Source organism: Geospiza fortis, unplaced genomic scaffold (genome assembly GCF_000277835.1).
Source record: "Geospiza fortis unplaced genomic scaffold, GeoFor_1.0 scaffold229, whole genome shotgun sequence".
Lineage (NCBI taxonomy): Eukaryota > Metazoa > Chordata > Aves > Passeriformes > Thraupidae > Geospiza > Geospiza fortis.
This window is the reverse complement of record NW_005054357.1, coordinates 2,210,115-2,230,035: the sequence shown is the minus strand read 5'-3', so window position 1 is coordinate 2,230,035 and position 19,921 is coordinate 2,210,115. Positions and strand designations below refer to the sequence as shown.

General features: G+C 36.6%; 1 protein-coding gene across 1 annotated transcript in view; it reads right to left on the bottom strand.

The window, feature by feature from the left end:
- Positions 1 to 19,921, bottom strand: part of DENND1B (DENN domain containing 1B) — a gene marked incomplete at its 5' end in the record, with an annotated part of 147,632 nt that overhangs the window by 10,235 nt on the left and 117,476 nt on the right. The window contains 5 exons of the mRNA XM_031059156.1: positions 11,700 to 11,810; positions 12,607 to 12,663; positions 14,816 to 14,884; positions 15,699 to 15,739; positions 19,683 to 19,773. Of these exons, the coding sequence (XP_030915016.1) occupies positions 11,700 to 11,810; positions 12,607 to 12,663; positions 14,816 to 14,884; positions 15,699 to 15,739; positions 19,683 to 19,773 (369 nt within the window). The remainder of the gene's footprint in view (positions 1 to 11,699; positions 11,811 to 12,606; positions 12,664 to 14,815; positions 14,885 to 15,698; positions 15,740 to 19,682; positions 19,774 to 19,921) is intronic.

Genomic DNA, 19,921 nt, shown 5'->3' with positions numbered 1-19,921 from the left:
GTAGAAATATTTGCCAAGCTTTGGTTCATGTGGTCTATTGAGCATGAAGAAAAATTGACTTTTGAAGTAGCAAATACAAAGAAAATTGAGAGTCTCTTTATAAAGCTACATTTATGTTATGGTGCTGTACAGGACTGCAGAGTAAATAATATCCAGTTCAGGAACTTTGCACTAGGAATGCCTTTGTGCAGGATAATTTACTGTGGATTACAATTAATTCCAACCCAGTGCACACTCAGAGCACCCCAAGAGGACTTTGCATGGTGGAGCTGGTGTGCTGTAAATTCACACATTTCTGTACAGAATACTCACCTATTACATCACATTATTATTCAGCAAACAAAAATAGTCTAAAAAATTCCACAATAATTGGAAAAAAAGTCTCTATCCTGATCAGAACATTTAAATCAGGAATTTTAATCACTTGTACTTCGCAAGTGATTGTCTTAAGGACTATACAACTCTCATACTTGTTTTGTATCAAAAACTTTTGTATAGGAAGTTTAACTATACTGGCAATCAATGCACTGAAGATATTGTGAACCCTGGATAACCACTAATAATTTAAAGACATATGGATGGAACTTGTGCAGAGGAAAAACAGCATAAGCTAACTCTGAGGAAAATCATAAGCAAGTAAGAAGTGCTACTGCCCACATCTTATCACGCAGTTCACCAAATGCCTAAACCTGCAACCAGCCCCTGATGGGGAAGAAATATGGCCTTAATTTCAGACCACAAGGGGCTTGAAAATCTCGTACTGTGAGGTTTTCAGTATGTTACCTATTACAGATGTTGTCAGTGTTCTACAAATACCAGGACGCTCTCTGTAACTCCCCACCCCTCCATTATTTAGAGGAATGTCTCAGTATTCACTCTTTAGAGACTGAGACATTTTTTCTTGTTCAACAAGAGAGAATTTAATTAAAGCAGCAAGTTTTGATAACACTTTCCACAGTTCTTTGCCCTCAAAGAGGAAACATATGGTTCTTTCTGTGTTAAACCAAGTTAATAGTTGACGGAAAATGAGAGAATTATTGGAGTATTACAACCCATCAAACAACCCTACCTAAGATTCATTCTGAACAAAAGGTATAGGATGGAATACAGAGAAACTAACTGTTTCTAACTCCTTCATATTTTTGTGAGTTCATAGTGTTGTTCCCCCCACTGTTGCAAATAATCATTCTCCTGTTGTAAGTACAGGGAAGCGAATCCCTCTGTTAACTGATACTGGTGACTGGTTATCTTACTGATCCATGTCACAAGCACAGTCACTGGTTTTGGTTTAAAAGTTGCAGCTTTAAGTACTTATCTTCATTGGGAAAATTTAAATACTTTGATTTGGTAATGCTAGAAAGTAACCACTTCCCCAAGAAAATTCTGACATGACATTTATTGTAATTCAAGCTCTAACCTGTAACTGGCTCCTGGAGGGCAAAATGCTGTCTGCCTCTCTCATTTTCTTTTGAATTTGCATCAAAATTAGATGTTGCCATCACATTTACTCCTACTAACATAAATATGAGACTTTGCAGGGAAGAAGATTTTTTAAAATGTTGAGCAGTTGCAGAAAACAGAATGGAAACTGACACTTGTTTATCTGTAGAGGAATTAACTCTGCCAATGGAATAAAATTCTACAAGGTAACACTTGCTGATTTCTTGAAATAATAAATAATATTTCAAAGAGGACAGATATCAAGCTTCAAGAAAAAAAGGGGAAAAAGGAAGAAAAGTTCTGTCTTTGACAAACAGGAGCTGAATAAAATTAAGTAGAATCAGCAAACAACACAGGCATTGCAGTAGCCCCTCACAACATCTATGAACAGTAATATGCAAGTGTGTTAGTGAAAGCACAAATAATCATATAAAGGAATGTAACAGACAGGTTAATAAACCTAAAACGTCCCTCCAAAACAAAGACTCCTAGCTCCTGATGGTCAAACTCTTTGAAAAAACATTTTTGTTACCAATTTAAATGATATGGGGTATATTATAAAATTATACAGGGAGACTTTCAACAACTAAATCAAATAAAATGGGATTTACATATGAAGAAAAAGATATGGGGGAAGGGAAGGAAAGGAAAATATCTGGCAGTAAATAACAACCTTCTCCAGCATTTACAGCTCTGTGAGCTAACCACAGAGACAACAAGCAACACATGTTTTTGAATAGGTGACTTTCCTTTAGGAGCTGTAATAAAAACGACTGCAAGGGAGGGGTATGTCCAGACTACTTCGCAAAGAAAAAGAAAGAAAGAAACCCTTAATAAATTTCAAAAGGAGAGCCATAAAACTTTTTCAATGCTCCACTAGGCAAAGTGACAGAGTATGTGCACCTGCAAAAGCTGTCAGAGTCATTTAAGAAGTCCTTCCATTACTGACGTACCCTGCTGTTTGCAGTTATTTAAGCTTTTAATTTCTGTCTTTTCTGCATTTTGAAGTGTGTAACCTTTTTTATACCCCTTTATGAAAAAAGGACAGACTTCTGCTTCCTTCCTGATTAGCATTCTAATAACAACCAGACCATTTAAATTTATTACCACAAGAAATGATATGGCAACAGTCCTTTCTTGCTGCACCAGAACTTTATAAAGTCTTAATAGACTGCTGTCATGTTTATTTCTATAAAATAAAGGAACAAACTTCTTTAAAGTACCTGGTTGTTTTGCTTCTTTCAAACAGTTCTGCTTAGATATTAAATCTATTACTTAATGTATTTACTTTATATCATAACAAGAACAGGGATTCAGCTTTTGCTGTTTCAAATTTCTCTCATCTTCCTGCACATGGCATCTCTTATCTCTCATTTTGCTTGGAATGTAAGAGCTGAGCACACTTAAACACAAGCTCATGTTCTCCACAAGCTGGTGTGAGGCTATAGATCCTTTCTGTATTCACCATATCCATCCTCTCTGCTTGCTGCCCTGCTTCAAAATCTCCTTCTGCAAGTAGTCTGCAGCCTATACAGACCTGACCCAATGCTGATCACTGAAATAAGGAAAAGGAGCTGACAGTATAAATACAATAGACCCAAATAAAGGGAGAGTCAGTCCTTAAACTGTTCTCTTCGGCTTGCTGGTAGCCTCACAAAATGTACTAGTTTGGAATAAAAATGCCAAAATACATAAATGCTAAAGGATTTAAATGTAAGATGGTTATAGTCTTGATTGGGCATGAAAGTCAATCTTTGAAATGTCAGCTTTTTATATAATGCTAGACCTTTCAGATGTCCAGCTTTTGGTAATGAGTGTGTATTGATTGATACTAAGGCAGGAAGTTTAACAAGGCTGCTGCTATTAATTACACTCAAAGTGAAAAACAAATAATCTTTTGATAAATGGCAGCACAAATATAATTTCACATTTACTGGCTACTCAATACATCAACACATCTAAAGTTTCAAAAAAATATATATACCATGGTTTAAATCTGTGAAGTACTACTTCCTTTTTCTTAAAAATTTAGAGATTATTCATTCGGCATGAGAAAAAAAAAAAACCCCACAGTTATTTATGATTCAGTATTTTATTTTACCCATCTTCCTCTACAACCAAATCCCAGACATAATTATGGCTCCATCCAGCAGGGAAGCACAAGATCTTTCAATCAGAGTTTCCAGTAAAGCACAACTTGTCGCCTTCCTTTCCGGTTAAACACGGTGACCTAAAGCCATGGCTCACAGGAAGGTACTCCTCATTACACTCCCCCTGAGCTGAGACTGATGAAAGAAGAGGGAAAGCAGAGACAGAAAAGAGGTACAGATTCTAATCAAGAATGCTCTGATATCAGAAAACTGTCTTGGATATAAATTAAATAGATACTATCAGAAATATGGGTGTGGGCACAGTGCTTTGAAACGCCAAGTACCCTTTAATGCCACAGAGATCTCCAGTGCCTATTGTATAGTTATAGGAAACCCTAATACCTATGCTGAGGTAGGATTTATTATAAGTACAGATGATAAATTTGTTGAGATACTTAGTCACAGATAGCACATGTAATTACTTTTGTTGTGAATTACTGTGGTGAAAAATGAACAAGCTCTCAGCTCCCTCCCATTTATGCATGCTAGACTCCTGAACCCAGGTATCATTTGAGAATTGTGTAACGCTGCTTTTCCTTTTTAACAATTAATCATGCTTCCACAAATATTTTTTCAGAATAGTTCTGTTTTGCTCCAAAACAAGAAGCAACCTTCCACTTTCCCTGCAGAACTGCAGCCCCTTTTTATCCTCAGGAAGTCTGAGGTCCCACATCAGCCTGAGGCCCCACACTGCCCAGAGTGAGGCACCACCTCCCCACAGCCAGACCCTGCTTTTCTCAATGGCACCGAGGCTATTCTTAGCACCCCCTCCCGTTTTCAGCTGATGATACACTGTGGCACTGAGCCACACACCATTCTGGCTGCAGGGAGTGCACCATCCCTCCACTTCCATTGGCAACAAGCACAAGTGTTAGTCTTTTCAGATAGGATGTGGAGATTTGCAGTGCCATTTGCAACAACTAAAGCCAGCAGCTCATTTTTTGTGCATGATTTTACAAATCAGATTCACCAGGCAGAATTTGCAGTTACAAGAATGGAGAAATATATCACTTATTTTCCCTTTTCTGATGGTGATTAATGTCCTAATGTCCGCTCAATGATTAGATGGAAAGAATATTATGGAATAGAGGGCTGAGAGGGTCACAGTGGACAGAAGAGCAGGAAGATAAGAGATAATGTTTGTCAGAAAAGAAAAACTAAGTGTCCAAAGCCATACAAATGTTAATATGAACAAAACCAGAAAAAGGAACGTGGATTTGAGGTATCAAGAAAGTCAAGAGACCTGGAAGTAACTCAGGTGCATAGTGTGGGACTTTAGTGAACCAGGACAGTTGTAAATCCAGTTTATCTGGCTGAAATGTGCTATTTTATACAATTCCTAAGCAGATAAAAGAGAGACTACTGGTTAAACTGATCTTTTGGGTAAAATGTGCATCATACCCTTACATCAGCAGAACTGCCTCACGCTACAATCACTGCTGAGAGCACCAGTTGCTGATCATGTGTGACTTTCTCAGAGGAAAACCTATCAAAAATACATACATTAAAATGTACAACGTGGAAGTGACGGTAAACACAAACACCCTACACCTCCAGACCTCAGCAGCACCAGCCCTGTCCATCAGACCAATGGACTGTGGAAGATCCTGTTTGAGGGAAGTGCCATAGGAAGCTGGAAAACAGACTAATCACATTTGCAAGGAAAAAAAGACTGTGCCTTGGAAATACTGACTCTAAGCACATTTCTACACTGTCTAGGGATTCCAAACAGAAGAATTACCAAGGAGGAGTCCCTCCTCCTGTCTGACACCAGTAGGGGTCTTCTGCTCAACAAATAAGATCTTTCTCTGCAAGGTGCTGTGGAGTTTGGCTGGCACTTGGAGTTGGATGTTACTGATTTCAGCTATTTTTGGGCCCAAATTAGACAATTAGAAGCAAGACAGAGGCATCATCAGGATGCAATCAGGATTCTAGGTGGGCTGAGCTGCCCTTCAGTCATGCGCCTCTCTCCACTTACTGCAGAAAGAGCCTAAGGCAGCACTGCTGCTAACTGCAGCATTTCAGCAGTATCTAAAATTAGACAGGCTGAATCTGGACTCTCACATTCAGAGATGCTGAGATCCCTGCAGGAAAGGATTTTCCTGTTTCTTCTATTTCTCCATCCTTTTGCCTCCAGACAAACTTTTTTCATTAATTGAACTTCTTTTTTTTTTTTTTTTCATTCTTAGGAATATAGAGAGGAAGAAAACGTTACAGAACAGAGTACTAGAGCTGAAGTTTTAGATATAAAGTGGTGCTCTTCAAACCTTCAAGCCAGAAGGCAAAAGCAACACGGAAGTCAGCACACAGGTTCCAACTGTTGTCTGATGGCTCTCCTGGCCCCCTGATTTAGTGGAGCAAAACTCTGACTTGTGGAAAACAGAAGATACACAGCAAAAGAAAATAAAGATACTACTGCAACATTAAGATGTTGATAAATTCTCCTGATGAAAAACTTAATCTGGTTATTTCAATTAAATTCTGAGGATAGAAAGGCTCACCCAGTTTGAAGATACTCTGCAAGACCATTTTTCTCTGAGATCCTTCAGAGAAAGGAAACAGTGCTACACATACCAGTATGGTTCATTTGTTTGCAGAAGACAGACCCTCTGAAAGGCTGCATTTCTATTTATTATAAAACTTAAAGAGGGGGGGCTACAATAGCCAGGAAAAGTATCTGCAAACTTTTTGCTTGTATAAATTTTACTTTTAGTAGGATAAATCAGAGGTAGATATGCTGATGACTTTGCCCTGAAAAAGCAAGCATTCCACAGGGTGAAAAAAAAATTCCAGAGCCACTTCCTGACCCCATCTACTTTTTGTTAAATTAAATTGGAATCAAGGTAATTAGTGAAGAGATTTCTCAAGTGATTTTTACAGCAAAACTCCAAAAACAGCAGCCACAAGGCTGACAGTGGTTTATGGGTGCAGACCAAACAGCACAGCTCTGGTGAGGACAGTCACTGTCCCTGTTTAGTGGGAAGCAGGGACAGGTTTCTGCAATCTTGTAATTATATCACTGCTTGGGAGCCTCTATTCCCTATTCCTGAAAATAGTATCATGCATGATACACAAAAGCAGGTAAATGCTTAATTTGCACAAAACCCAGGGACAATTTCACTTAACACAAATAAAGGAAGTACCCCTTGATTTTAAGAGGTCTCCACTGCAGCAGGCAAGGCTTGCACAGGCAGAGGATCCCTGGTGCTCTGCCACTTTGGAAAGGAACAGGAGCCACGAGAGGGCACTCTCGTAATCTGCAATTTGAATTTTGGCTGCCTAGCTTTTTCATTTTTAATTAAAAGGAAATCTGACTGTTTTGCAGAATGAAGAGATCTTACTTGACACAATAAGACAAAAGATTTTTCTCCAAATTAAAGGAAGCTAATGATAACTTCAATATTTTCACATTACACCACATTAGCTAAAGAAACAGAATTTACTGATCAACTGATGTTTACTTCAAAACTGTATTTTACAGAAGCAAAATGTGATTTACATTAAAAACTAGCTCGTACTGTTTATGACATCTTTCAATTTATAATATTTCAGTCAATGAGCGTGGAAGAAACCTCCAGCAACAGAATCAGTGTTATTTGTGGTTGGTAGTCATAGATGTGATCTCAAGCACATCGTCTGAATACAAATACAGGTAAATGTACTTAATCAGATTTATGTTTCTGAAATCATTGTGGGACTGACTGTGGATATTTTTCTAAAAGACATTCAGTCATCATATACTGAATATGTATATTCAGCACTACATTATCACAATCTCCTCTGTTATTTTTCAGGAAAAAGAATAAACTCTTCAGAATAGCCCTCTCTTCAGAATAGCCACTGTCATCACCTTTTTCAGGTTAGGAGAGTAATCAGTTACTAGAAGTCCTTTGTAGCTAATGATTATGTCATTTATTTTACTGGTCATTGTAGGGATATTGATAAATGGGGCACTGAAGGTAAGGTTATTCTGAACACATCTTCCTGCCTGACACTTGCTGGGTTTGTTGAACAGATGCCAAGCACACCTACTGCAAGCTGAATTATATATTGTATAGTCTCTAGGACATACTTCAGTAAAAGTGAAAAAGCTCCATTTGCAATACGCTTTAAAAAAGGAAAGAAAGAAAGAAAAAATATAAAAAACTCTCTTCTCTTTGAGAACACCAAGAAAAAAGTTTTGTCTAACTTGATTTTTATTAGAAGTGTTTTAAAAAGCTTCTTAGACACTCTATTTGGATTCTGCAAAGTCATGGTGAGTAGTTCACTTGGTATCTTCAATACAGGAACATTTAAAACTGAGACACAGTGATTGGTAAATCCACCCTTAGAATCCACATGCCTATTTCCATTACAGATGGAAAGTAGTAGGTGCCTAAAGGTACAGGTAGAACACACATTTTCTGAGAGACAAGGAGCATTGCTAATTTAATAACTGCAAAGGGAACTGGTAGTTCTTATTTGGTATTCTGCTAATCTTCCAGAGTGTTTTATTTGCCATGAAATACATTATGACTGTTGAGATCCTGACATGGTCCATTTTCAATAAGCTACCCCAACACCTGATATAATAGTAAAATTACAAAGATCACATTCAGGAAATCAAACAAATCTTCCTGGCATTCAAAGCAGGATCATAATAAACATGCTCTCTTTTTAATTATATATTAATTTGGAACAATTATACAGAGCTCCTACTGCATTTAGGTCCCTGTGTACCCAGAAATCTGCATTACCTGGGAGCACAGAATTAAAAGAGATTATGCAAACACTGAATGCTCCATAGTCTAAAACATGCCCTGCTGTACCTCGCTCATCAATAGTTAAAGGAACTCAGTGGTTTCACTCACATGATACTGCAAATAGAGCCTAAGCAATCTCATGCTTGCATTAATTCCTATTTCAAAAATTTTAGCTGGTGATTTCTTGTATCTTCTACATTCCTAATTAATGTAAGAGATGAAACATATCCGAGACACATTATTACCTCTAGGCATGAAACAGTTAACAGCAGTGCACATGCCAAGGTTTTAATAAGGCTTAACAATAAAAAGCTTCAATCCTCCACTTTCACTAGATTTTGTTGTTGTGGTTTTCCCTTGCTTAGGGCAATCCATCTGTTAATGTTGACTTGCAATATAGCTAAGCTCACACATGTCTGAAGAGCCTAGAACAGCGAACCTGAGCAGGAGCAAGCTCAGATGAACACTGCAGAGAGGGAACGGCTCGTCTGGGCACGGATTAATTGTGCGCACACGCACGCGGGCACCAACCAGTGCACTCCCCTCAGCTCCAGCTTTTAGGAAACACTTTCAAAATGCAAATTATAGGAGGGCAAGCCGAGCACTTCAGTTTGCAATAACACATTTAATTATTTATCGTCTGGTTAGGTTTTGACAGCTATTTTAGATGCTAGAATTTTTTTTTTAAATTTACTGCTGATTTTTCTTAAGCCTATTGCCAATCTGGAAAAGAAAAAATACAATAAAGCCACTATGACAGCAGTGATAAAGCTTAGTAAATATTCATTGTTAAAAATGGCTCTGCACTGTGACCAGTGCTGGTATTCTCCCTGGGCCAAACTGGCTGTGTTTTCAATAAAACCAGAGAAGTATCCTTTCCCTTGAGCCCTGTTAGGCTGAGGCTGCAGTTGGAACTGTCATCCTCACACAAAAGCAAAGGGGCTGGGTTTTACAAACGCAAAGCCTAATTGGGAGATCTTCATGGCTGTACCCTTGACATTTATTAAAGCCTCATCAACAAAACAGGAAATAACCATACTAATTAACAGACCCATATAGAAACTCCTGCTTGCTGGCATAAAAGCAGACTCACTTCCTATTGTAAAGGAAACATCCTCTCAGACCCTCAAATCCTGTTATGAATGAATTTTTAAAATTATCTCTTTCAGTAAAGCAAACTTTCATATCTAACATAACTTTTCAAAGTATGTTTTACAGCATCTCAGGTAACTCTTAGTATTTAACTGTTTCCAAGAAATGGAGAAGGAAAAGCTCAATGCATACTTCTGATGGAACATAAAACATGACACCAAATTCTTTGTATTTACAGTTTTCTAAATGTTTCAGTATGGAGAGATAGTAATAAAGTGCAGAGGTGCCTCTATTTTGGAAGCAGGATGACAATTAAAAGCAATTGCTCTCTCTTATTCATTGTTTATCTAGGTTTGGGGTGGGTATTACAGTACATCAATGTAACAACTCAATCAGTATTTGGTCCTTACTTTAAATGTGTATCAAATTGCCTGAACTCCACATTAGCACTAGCCTTCTACTGATATAGGCACTGGTGAAGATAATTTTAGAGATCTGGGTGAAGAATTTCATTTGCAGGATAAAGACTACCAGAAAAAGGATTAAATCTGACAACAGCACACTGAATTTCACTTCTTTCAAACAGCAGATTCAGTACTAGATCAAACATGGTCTCTCATACACGTGCACTGTGAATATTAACATATATTCTTATTTGGATGTAAACTTTAAAATCACCACTTATTAATAAAGAATTTATGTTATCTTATTCAAACACCAAGACCAAAAATAAAAACAAGAGTAGCAACAGCAGACTTATTTTTCAGAAGTCCTTTGGATTGGTAGTTTTTGGGGAGGAGGAAAAAGAGAATTGAATGAGTGAGAGGTGAAGGAGTTCTTGGAGGGCAATCCCCATGTGCCCCTTCCTGCACACTGGGTTCATGTGACATTTGGGACAAGAGCTGGGGAGAAGACACCTTTGGTTTGGAGCAGGGCAAAACTGGGAGGCTCCCAGTTCCCAGCTTTGTTGGTAAATTCACCCCACACAAACACGTGTGTGTCCGTGTGCATATCCATCCGTTAACATATGTGTATGGATGCATGGAAACAAAGCCAGGCACACATCTGCACTCCTGCCTTGTTTGCAAAGCTAAAGAACAACTGGTAGAAACAGCAATGGTTACAGGATTTAGCACTGTACAGTTGGACAAACACAAAAACACAGAAAAGTTCAATTGTTCTGTCTGAACACACGCCTTCAAAAGAAATCTTTAATTGTACCAAGGTGAATTATACTCCTTTGTATCCCTAGACTCCTGTACATAACAATAGGCAGCACTACCATATCAGTGAAGCAGAAAGTCTTTGTATTATCTATAACCCTACTTAAAATAATGACTTAATACTAATGTACAATTTCACCATCATTTAGCAATCATCTGCATCAGTTCTAAATTGTATTCCAGAAACTTTGTATTTACTACTGATAAAAACTAATTCAAAATCAAATAGATTAAATAGAAAACCCAGATTTTTATTATTGCAGTATCTAGAGCAAAAATAAATGTTGCTATATTGGTTGGACTGAATTTATATACTTAATTCTCATATTGGGAAGATACAGGCATTAAAAATCCACATATATTAAAAACATGCAATAACAATATAACGTAAAAATAAATCCCTGTATATTAAAAATAATACATATGCAGGTAAATATTTGTAGGAGAAAAATGTGTTAGAAAACCTACTTTGTTTATACTTTTGAAATGAAACTGTCAAAATGGATCTGAAAACATTAAAACACTTGCCAAAGTTGAGACACTACACCTGTTACTTCAAATCTAGACTAGAAAGGATTAGAAAACAAAAACCAAGACATTAGCACTGCATGAACTAGCTGACTTATTAACAAAATAATAAATCACAACTATCTGAGCAAGGTTAAAGGCCATATGACTGCCAAAACAATTTATTAGAAACACAAAATTAATATGCCTTAAAATAAATGAGATAGGCTTCTCAAAAAAATACATTCTGGTCTATTCATAGATATGTATTAATCTTTCTCAAAACCCGTATTTAAGAATTAAATCTCAGATCCATACTTACAGATCTCCTGTTCCTTCCCCTCTCAACAGGGATGAAACACACATAGCATTTTTTTTCTCCACACAAGCAGTGTAGCAGTATTTCTCTAAACATAGCCTTTTAGTCACGCTATCCAAACATAGGAAAATCATCTTGGAAACAGATTCACAGACACGCTACTGTAAGCAGTGAAAATTTTTCCCTATATGTATATGAATACAAATAGAAGTTTCAGGTGTCTTACCTGTGCCAGTCTTCGTTTTTCTGAGCTTGTTCTTTTCTCAGGATGCGATGTGTAGACAGGAACCGTCTGTACTGCACCAGCACTGCATGTTCCACACTCTTCCTCACTGTCCTATGCAACAAAACAGATTTAAATTCCTTTATTTATAATCATTATCTGCAAACACACCCTCCATATTATGCATGCAGAATGCATTCAAAATTATCTTGCCACAATCTATTACTGTCATGAAAATACCATCTGTAGTAAGAAAGGCAAATTTAACTTTTCAAAACGCCAGATTACCAGCATGGTCATTTAAAAGTTGAATTGTTCAAATGTTTTTGAAATTTTTGTTAAAATAGCGTAATAGGTATCCAAAAAATGGTTCCTTCTCTGTACAAAAAGATCTTACATGGAAGCAAAATTCCAAATGGGAAAAGCAGCTGCAAAATGCCTAAACCATCTACTCTGAGTTTGTGAGGCTGCTTTTACAAAATGAAACTACTCATTCATCTTGAAACACTGCTATTGTTCATGTATCTTATGGAACTAAAACTGGACAACTGCACCTCCTGAAATACAGTGTACTGCAAGACTCTCCCTTCTCAAATTCTCAGCTTGAAGCAAAGGCTTTGATTGTGATATCAAAGCAATCAACTTTATGAAAACATACATCCTCTTAATGTATCTTTGAAGACCTCTGTTGTTCTATGATAAAATATGCAAACAATAAAGAGATTATTCAGTGGATGCATAGAATGACAGATAGTTGCCAGAGGGCTCGTTATGAAAAATGTATTGTTGAACAAAGGGCTAAGCATATTTCAAAAGTCATTAAAAACACAAATCTCATGTGATTTGTAAAGTATAAGCTTCAAACTGTACAGGAAGCAGTGTAAGAAAGTAAATATAGTGTCCTACATACCTTATGTTTTAACTTACTCTTCACTTCTTTTATTCCTTGCCTTGCCTGGTTTTTTGCCTGGAGAAATAAAAGTACTTAAATTGCTCTGCAGGACACTGGCTGTAGTCACAGAACATGCCTTATGATGCCATACTTATTTTGCCTTTTTTTTAAACACCTGGTGATACAGAAAAGGGCAATAGTCTTTATCACAAATTTCAAACACTGCCAATGTATTTTTTATATTCATGCTTTCTCCACAAATGTATGAATTTTTTTTCAGTACATCCATGCCACTGCTAGGAAAACCTACATACTCAAGATTTCTCCATTATTACTAGGGACAGGCTAAGAATGGTCATTTACATAACTCCTTTATTTGAAATGCTCCTTTCGATTTGAAAGGGTATTTTAGCAATAAAGCATGTTGAAAAATGTTAAGATTTTTAAGATGACTGCTATAGTGTTCCAGTCTGGCAACTTGCAGGGCAACATCAACCTTAAGAGAAATGAAATGATTTCATATGCAGATGGAGATTTTGCCCAGTGTTGCTGAACAGCACAGCGCTGCTATTTAGGGGAGAATTCTGTATGCATTAAAGAGACAAGAATCATTGTTGCATAGAAAACAGCAAGAATATTCTTCAATACAGAAAGGAATTATCAATATGGAATACCATGTTGTTAGGCTAAAAAAATGAGACAGAGGGAGAGAGAGAGAGAAGGGGGTAGAAGGAAACAAAATAAAAGATGGGGGTATAACACCAAAAACCCTAACAGAAAAAAGTTGTCTTTCCTACAAAAATATGGGAAAAAACTACAGAAGTTTTCAAGGTTGTATTGAAAACAAGGATTTTAAAATACATTCAAGGGCATAGATATCTAAAAGCCGTCTATTTTTCTGTAGTTTTTTGTACATGGAAATTCAGAAAAAAAATTCTTGAAGCAGGAGGTCATAGAGTCTTTTTGATCCTTAAATCATACATCCATAAGCTCAGTAAGAGCACGATGGGGTGCCATGTACCAGATGCTAACCTGAAAGCCACTTTAAACTTCCCAGATCCTGCTCACAGCATTTGGATGAATTTTGGAGTGCTCTGTTCTAACTCTGAGGGATGGTACCAATGACATTACTCAAAGCTCCCAATCAGTTATGCGGCAATTAGGAAATGCTTATTTCAGTCCTCTGGTAGTAGGCTCCATAAAGGACAACAATGTAAGTAATTAAATGGGGTAGAAATATGGGTATCATATATATAACGATCCTCAGAAGTTTACTGTAGTTTTCTGGCATATACAGAGGTTCACTTTGAAGAACCTTTACTATCAAGGACATAATTATCAAAATTGAAGGCTGAACCACAGTCTAAGATAGTGCAAATGAAGAATAATAATTTGCAGATGAACCATTTTTTAAATTATAAATGAGTCCATGAACATGAAGTACATTTCATTTATTTACCTGTTTCTTTCCACAACCACTGTGTTTTTAAAGTGATGTAAAATTAAAAATTCTGTTTGAAAACTTTACTTAAAATACTCCAGTACACACTGATTTACTTATTTATTCAAGATTATTTATAACGCATCCAGCTAGTGCAACATTTGGAAAAGCAAAAAGGAAGCCAAAAATCTTTTCCTCTGTATTATAAAAGCAACTTTAAAACACTTCTCAGTTCATTTTTTTCTAATGCTGTTTTACCATACTGCATAATACAGTATAATCTCACATGCATCATGGGGTAGGCAGTCTTTGAAAAACAAGATCTTTTAAGATGAAAACTATAAGCATTAAACCCAGTAAAACATGAGTATTCCACTATCATTTTAAAAAGGAGCAGATGATTTGCTGCACACATTACTGATGCTTTACCACATCTCAATAGTGCAGCACTTACTGTCAAAGTGAAATTACAGCTGTGTATCAAATACCTAAATGATATTCAAATAAGCTTCTAGCGTGTATGAGGACTGAAAGAAAACCAGCACACTGATGCTTTGATAAAGTCTATTTTTATGTACAAGCTCTCTAGAAGACCCCGAAACAACTCTAAATCCTACTGCTATATGAGAAAACAAATGAAGCTCAGGCTGTACTTTCTACAGGCTGAAGTATTTTTTTGCAATTTTTTTATAAAATGCTGAGGTTTTTCAGCATTCAGAGAGAATAAGAGGTTGTCAGAAATTGCAGTATTTTGATGTATTATTTATTTGAAATAGAAGATCTTACAAATTTATATGCTGTTTTCACAGCCGGAGTGGCTTTGGTCATTGCTGTGTTGATGAGTGCACCGCCTTTCTGAAATACACAAAAAATGTATTTTAGTAACATTTTAACACAAGGCAAACCTTAAGACAACAGCAAGGAAAAATAAACAGTGTGCTGTGAAGAAGTAAAAACCCTCCTTTGAAATGGGTAAGAGCAAGCACAGCTGTGTTTCCTCCCCAGCCTGCTGTCTGCAGCTACACAAGGGTTACAGTACGTCATTCCACAGCTGACACATTTATCAAGGTACTCCAACAGAATGATAGATTTTCAGTCTTCATTCACTTTTACCATTTCAAAATCAATTCAGAAGTTAGGCTATTTTTCATGTGTTCTTATCATATTTATTATGCAACTAAAAAAACTTTGACCTGACAGGAAGAACTATCTCATTTAATCAAACAAGAATTCTCTTAATCTAAAATAATGTATTTTATTAATGCTGCAGAATAACAAGGTTATACCAAGGGTCTTCTGCTAGTCGAATTGCACAAATCCATATTAACAAAACTGCTATTTACTAGAAGGGATAAGCTTCATATCAAATTGTCACACCTAATTCAGAGCCATGGAATGCAGCATGATACAGAAAGCAATGAAATCTTTGACTATACAGACATAAAACCTTATGCATTTTGGCATTTGTTTTGTGTATGGGAATTTTTTTTAATTCTTCAATTTAAAAACTCAAACAATTTTTGCAAATACTATGACTTGGTATTTCTTACAGAATGTACTTACATCTTTCTCACAAATAAACAAACTTTTACCATTACACAGAAGTAGGGAAAAGGACTGAGACCTAATGGACAAGGTGGCCAGTATAATTACTTAACCAAGTTTTTACCTTCACTGTATGCATCCACTGCTGATAAGATCTTGAATTTCCTGAAAGAGAAATGTTGAATTAACACAATCAAACATACATTCAACATTTTAAATGCTGCAACCCTCCTCATTATCAGAATAAAAAATGTACTTAGAGGATTACTTATTCAATTAATTCTTTCCAGATAGACAAGGAATGTGAAGATATGAGTATGTGTACACTAAGAAAGAAACTCAGGAATCTCTTATTGCTTGTTTTCTGTTTCCTTTGTAAAAGCTTGTTTTCACCACACAGTTTTTTATTCCATTTAAGGTAAAAAGTGGAATTAAAATGATGATAAGGTAACATGCTTTAAGAAAGTATAAAAAGAAAAACACTAACTCAAAGTAGAGAATAATGTATTAATTGCATTCAAGCATAATGATCCCTCTGGGCAAACTTTCAAACACAACAATGACATGGACTCCAGAAGGTACCATGCCAAGGTATGAACATGAGAAAAGTTAAAGTGTATGTCACAACTATATATTCCTGTGAAGAAAAAATCCTTTAAAATTATTAAGTGTATCTACTTTCTTTCAGAAAGAAAAACCTCTAAAGGCAAGTGAGAGCTACTGACTTGTGTGGGACCACCGAGGACTAAACTGGCCACAAAGGAGCACCTTAAATTCTACTTGATGAAGTCAATACTACTTCCCAAAGGTGCTTCAGCTGAACAACAAAGATTAGGTCCATGATCCCTGAGAAAGTTTTAGAGTACATCAGTCACTGGAATACTCCAGTACTGAGAGCTGCTACTGACCCCACACACGACATTCACTTTGACAAGAACGCTCCAGTTTCAAACAGTTTGACCACACTGAAAGGACCATACTGATATAACCTTACAGACTTTTAACAGCTTGCAAAACCCAAGTGTTCCAATAATCCACTAACCAATGCATGGCTAGAATTATTTCAATGGCTAATGAAAGCCAAAACGCACTCCTAGAACATTTCTGAGAACTAACTGGATCATTGGAAAAGGTATTCCCAGTTTTCAAGATGAAGTGAAGAAACATGAGCTCTTTAGGCTCATAATGGGTACTTTAACCCATTACACCCAATTTTTACAAGCAATTTTGAGACAGCCAGACTCTCAGGAATGATAGCACAAGTGAAAGCAGTGCTTGCTTAGAGAGGAGAGACCCTCATGATCATTTTGATTCCACTAAGAATGGCAAACAGCAACCTAAAGCAGAAAAAACTCATTTTTCACTTCTTTGATGTGGCTCCCTAGAACTGTCAGGGAAGAAAGCACATAAAGTACATGTACAAGGTGAAATCTAACCACATGTTAAGGATATTGCATGAACCATAAATGCTTTCTTTAACATGGTACTTTGTCGCTTCAATTCTTATCAACAATGTTCATGTATCACCTGTCTTGAGGTGTCCTTAACTCTTTCCACAGCTGAGATTTCTCTGTCACAACCTGACTTAAACAATAAGAGAAACAATAAATGGGATCACAGCAAATGACCAAGTTTAATGTTCACCTAGTTATGTAGTGACACTTCAGAGATGACAGTCAGAAACCAGATAAATACTCTGGTTACTACAGACAGCCATGCTAACATTGCATGCGCGCACTTAGAGCTGAATCTCCTGAAACCCTAGCAAAAAAAATCTGATTCCTTAAAAAAATTATCATTACAAGGGAGTTTCAAATGTTTTTATTTTTTTCAGTTTTTCTTCTATTAGCACCAGTGATATTAGACCAATTATAAAAAAGACTCCTGTAGTAAAATTAATGTAATTAAAAATTAATTAACATATTCTACAAGAAATATGGGTGCTAAACCAATCCATCACTATATTGTTGTCTTGAAAAGCTCTTGAGAACTAATGCTTCTATAGAAAAAAAGTAAGAGAAAATAAAATTTCAATTATAAAGTGTAAACTGTAATGAAGATGTCTCACAAATTGATTTTCAGATGTAGACACAGAAATAAGTTTTGATCACTTCTGTTGCTTGTTTAGGGAAAATCATAAAAAAAAAGAAATTTAAGATTTATTCTTCAATTTTCTTTTCTGGTTTAGTTAAACTTGCATATGTGGACAAATGCAAATTTAGAAAGAGATTACTTAAACACTTTCTATTTGAATTTGATTCAGTAGTTTTTAAATTATACTGTCTACACTAAGAATGTGTTCACCTGTCCTTTCACCAGCTTGGAGCTAACAGTAACTTTCTGTGACTTTTCTGAAATCTGGGTTTCACCTGTTTTTTTCAAACCCTGGGCTTCCTGCCGAAGCTGACGGGAGTTAAGTCCGCAAAGAGATCATAGTTCTACCCCATTAGCGTCACAAAATGTCACCTTCAATTGCACACATATTGTTAGCCCTGCACTTCATAACAATAATGAGACAGCAGTTATGTAAATACTGAGTATGTGCCCTAAGCAATTTGTCCACAGCCTGGCACTATCAGCTTGTCTGACTTGAAAAGCACACGGGCAGTGCAAGGCAGCCCAGCGCCGCCAGCAGAGCTGAGCAGTCCCTCCTGAGCAGAGCCAGGTGAGACACAGTTCACAGCCTGCCAGAGCACAGCCAAGAAACAAGCTTTATCTAACTTCCACTGCAGTTTTATTGCAGCCTCTTGACCCCTAACTGCAGTCAGCAAACGAGCTCTGAATACCGACATCACCTATCTGAATAATGGATGCTCAAAGTCTCAAATCTGCTTGCAGAGCGGCGTAACTCACCCTAAAATGGCAGGGAAGAAGTAAATCTCTGTAAAACTAACCACAATTTGATCAAGGAACAAACCCCCAAATTATGTGCTAGATCCTAGCACAAGACACAGAAGGCAGAAGAAGGCAGTGAAAATTTTCAACAAAAGAAATTATGCACTTTGAGTATAAAAAAGTTATTTTTTATGAGGTGCAGATGGCTCTGCAGTCCTTGGTAGTTTCTCTGTGGGAGCCAAATCCTCTCCTCAATGTGTCCCATGCAAGGACAGTCTTGCAAAGGAAGTCCATCCAGAGCTGCCATCTGCACCTCAGTGGAGTTGCTCAAAACACATAACCTCCATCTACTGAGGAAGCTTCTACACAACTTTCAAGGTTGACAATAAATAGCATTTGTACAGTCATGCATATATTGATCCCATCTTTTGATACCATTTCTTACACCTGGGCTGGTTTTGACTGCAGTAGAATGAGCAGCTGTGTGGTGCTGGGTTTAAAACATGACAATACCTAAAATAACAATACATCTGTCCTAAATGTTTAACAGGAAACCACTCCATAAACCTGTAAAAATCATCACTATATTCAGGATGCAGTCCTCCGCATGGGTTAGCTGATGTGAAAAGTGTTGTAACAATTGTCAGTGAACACAATGGAGGCAAACAACATGAGGAATAATATTTTTGTTTACAAAGAAGATAAATTTCCATGTCCCTTCTTCTCAGATCATATACAAAAGTAAAAAAAATTCCACTTTTTTTAGAGTAACACATGCATTGGAGAAAGCAGATTTCCCTTAACATTCAGGATATCACCATGATTTCTACATTGCAGGAGTAAGTAGATGTGAAAAGAAAATGAAGTGCTTATGGAAAACATAATTATCTAGAAGTTAAGCACCACAAATGCCAAAATTATTCTGAACATACAGTTTACATGGAATGCATCAATTTTTAAAATACACAGTTAAAAATGTAAACACTATAGTGATATCTCATCCTATACTGAAGTATAAGTATTACTTTACAGGATTAAACACACATATCTAATATTACACATATATCTAATATCACATATTTAAATACACTGGTCGAATTAGATACATGATAATGTGTGATTTGTTAAAGGCTAAAACCTTTCCAAGAATGAATGGAAACAATAGAACAGTAAAAAGATCAATGACATCTAAAACTTACAAAACATCATGAGGACATCATGTCAAACAGTTCCCAAAGAAGTGTCAATGAGTACTCCCAAATTAATTCTGTACCTCCACAAAAGCCTCCTGCTGTGATTTCTTCTTCAAAAACATCAGAGAATCCTCTTCCTGCATTTAATTTTGATAGCCGACCATCAATAAACTGGAGGTGAAAAAAAAGGGTCATACACACTTTGTTGTCTCTTCCTATTGCTTTACAGTGTTAGAGTTTTAAATGTGTCCATTATAATGGAATCTGTATGTTCAAGACCATATATGTCTTAAGGATAATACACTGCTCCCAGATGGAC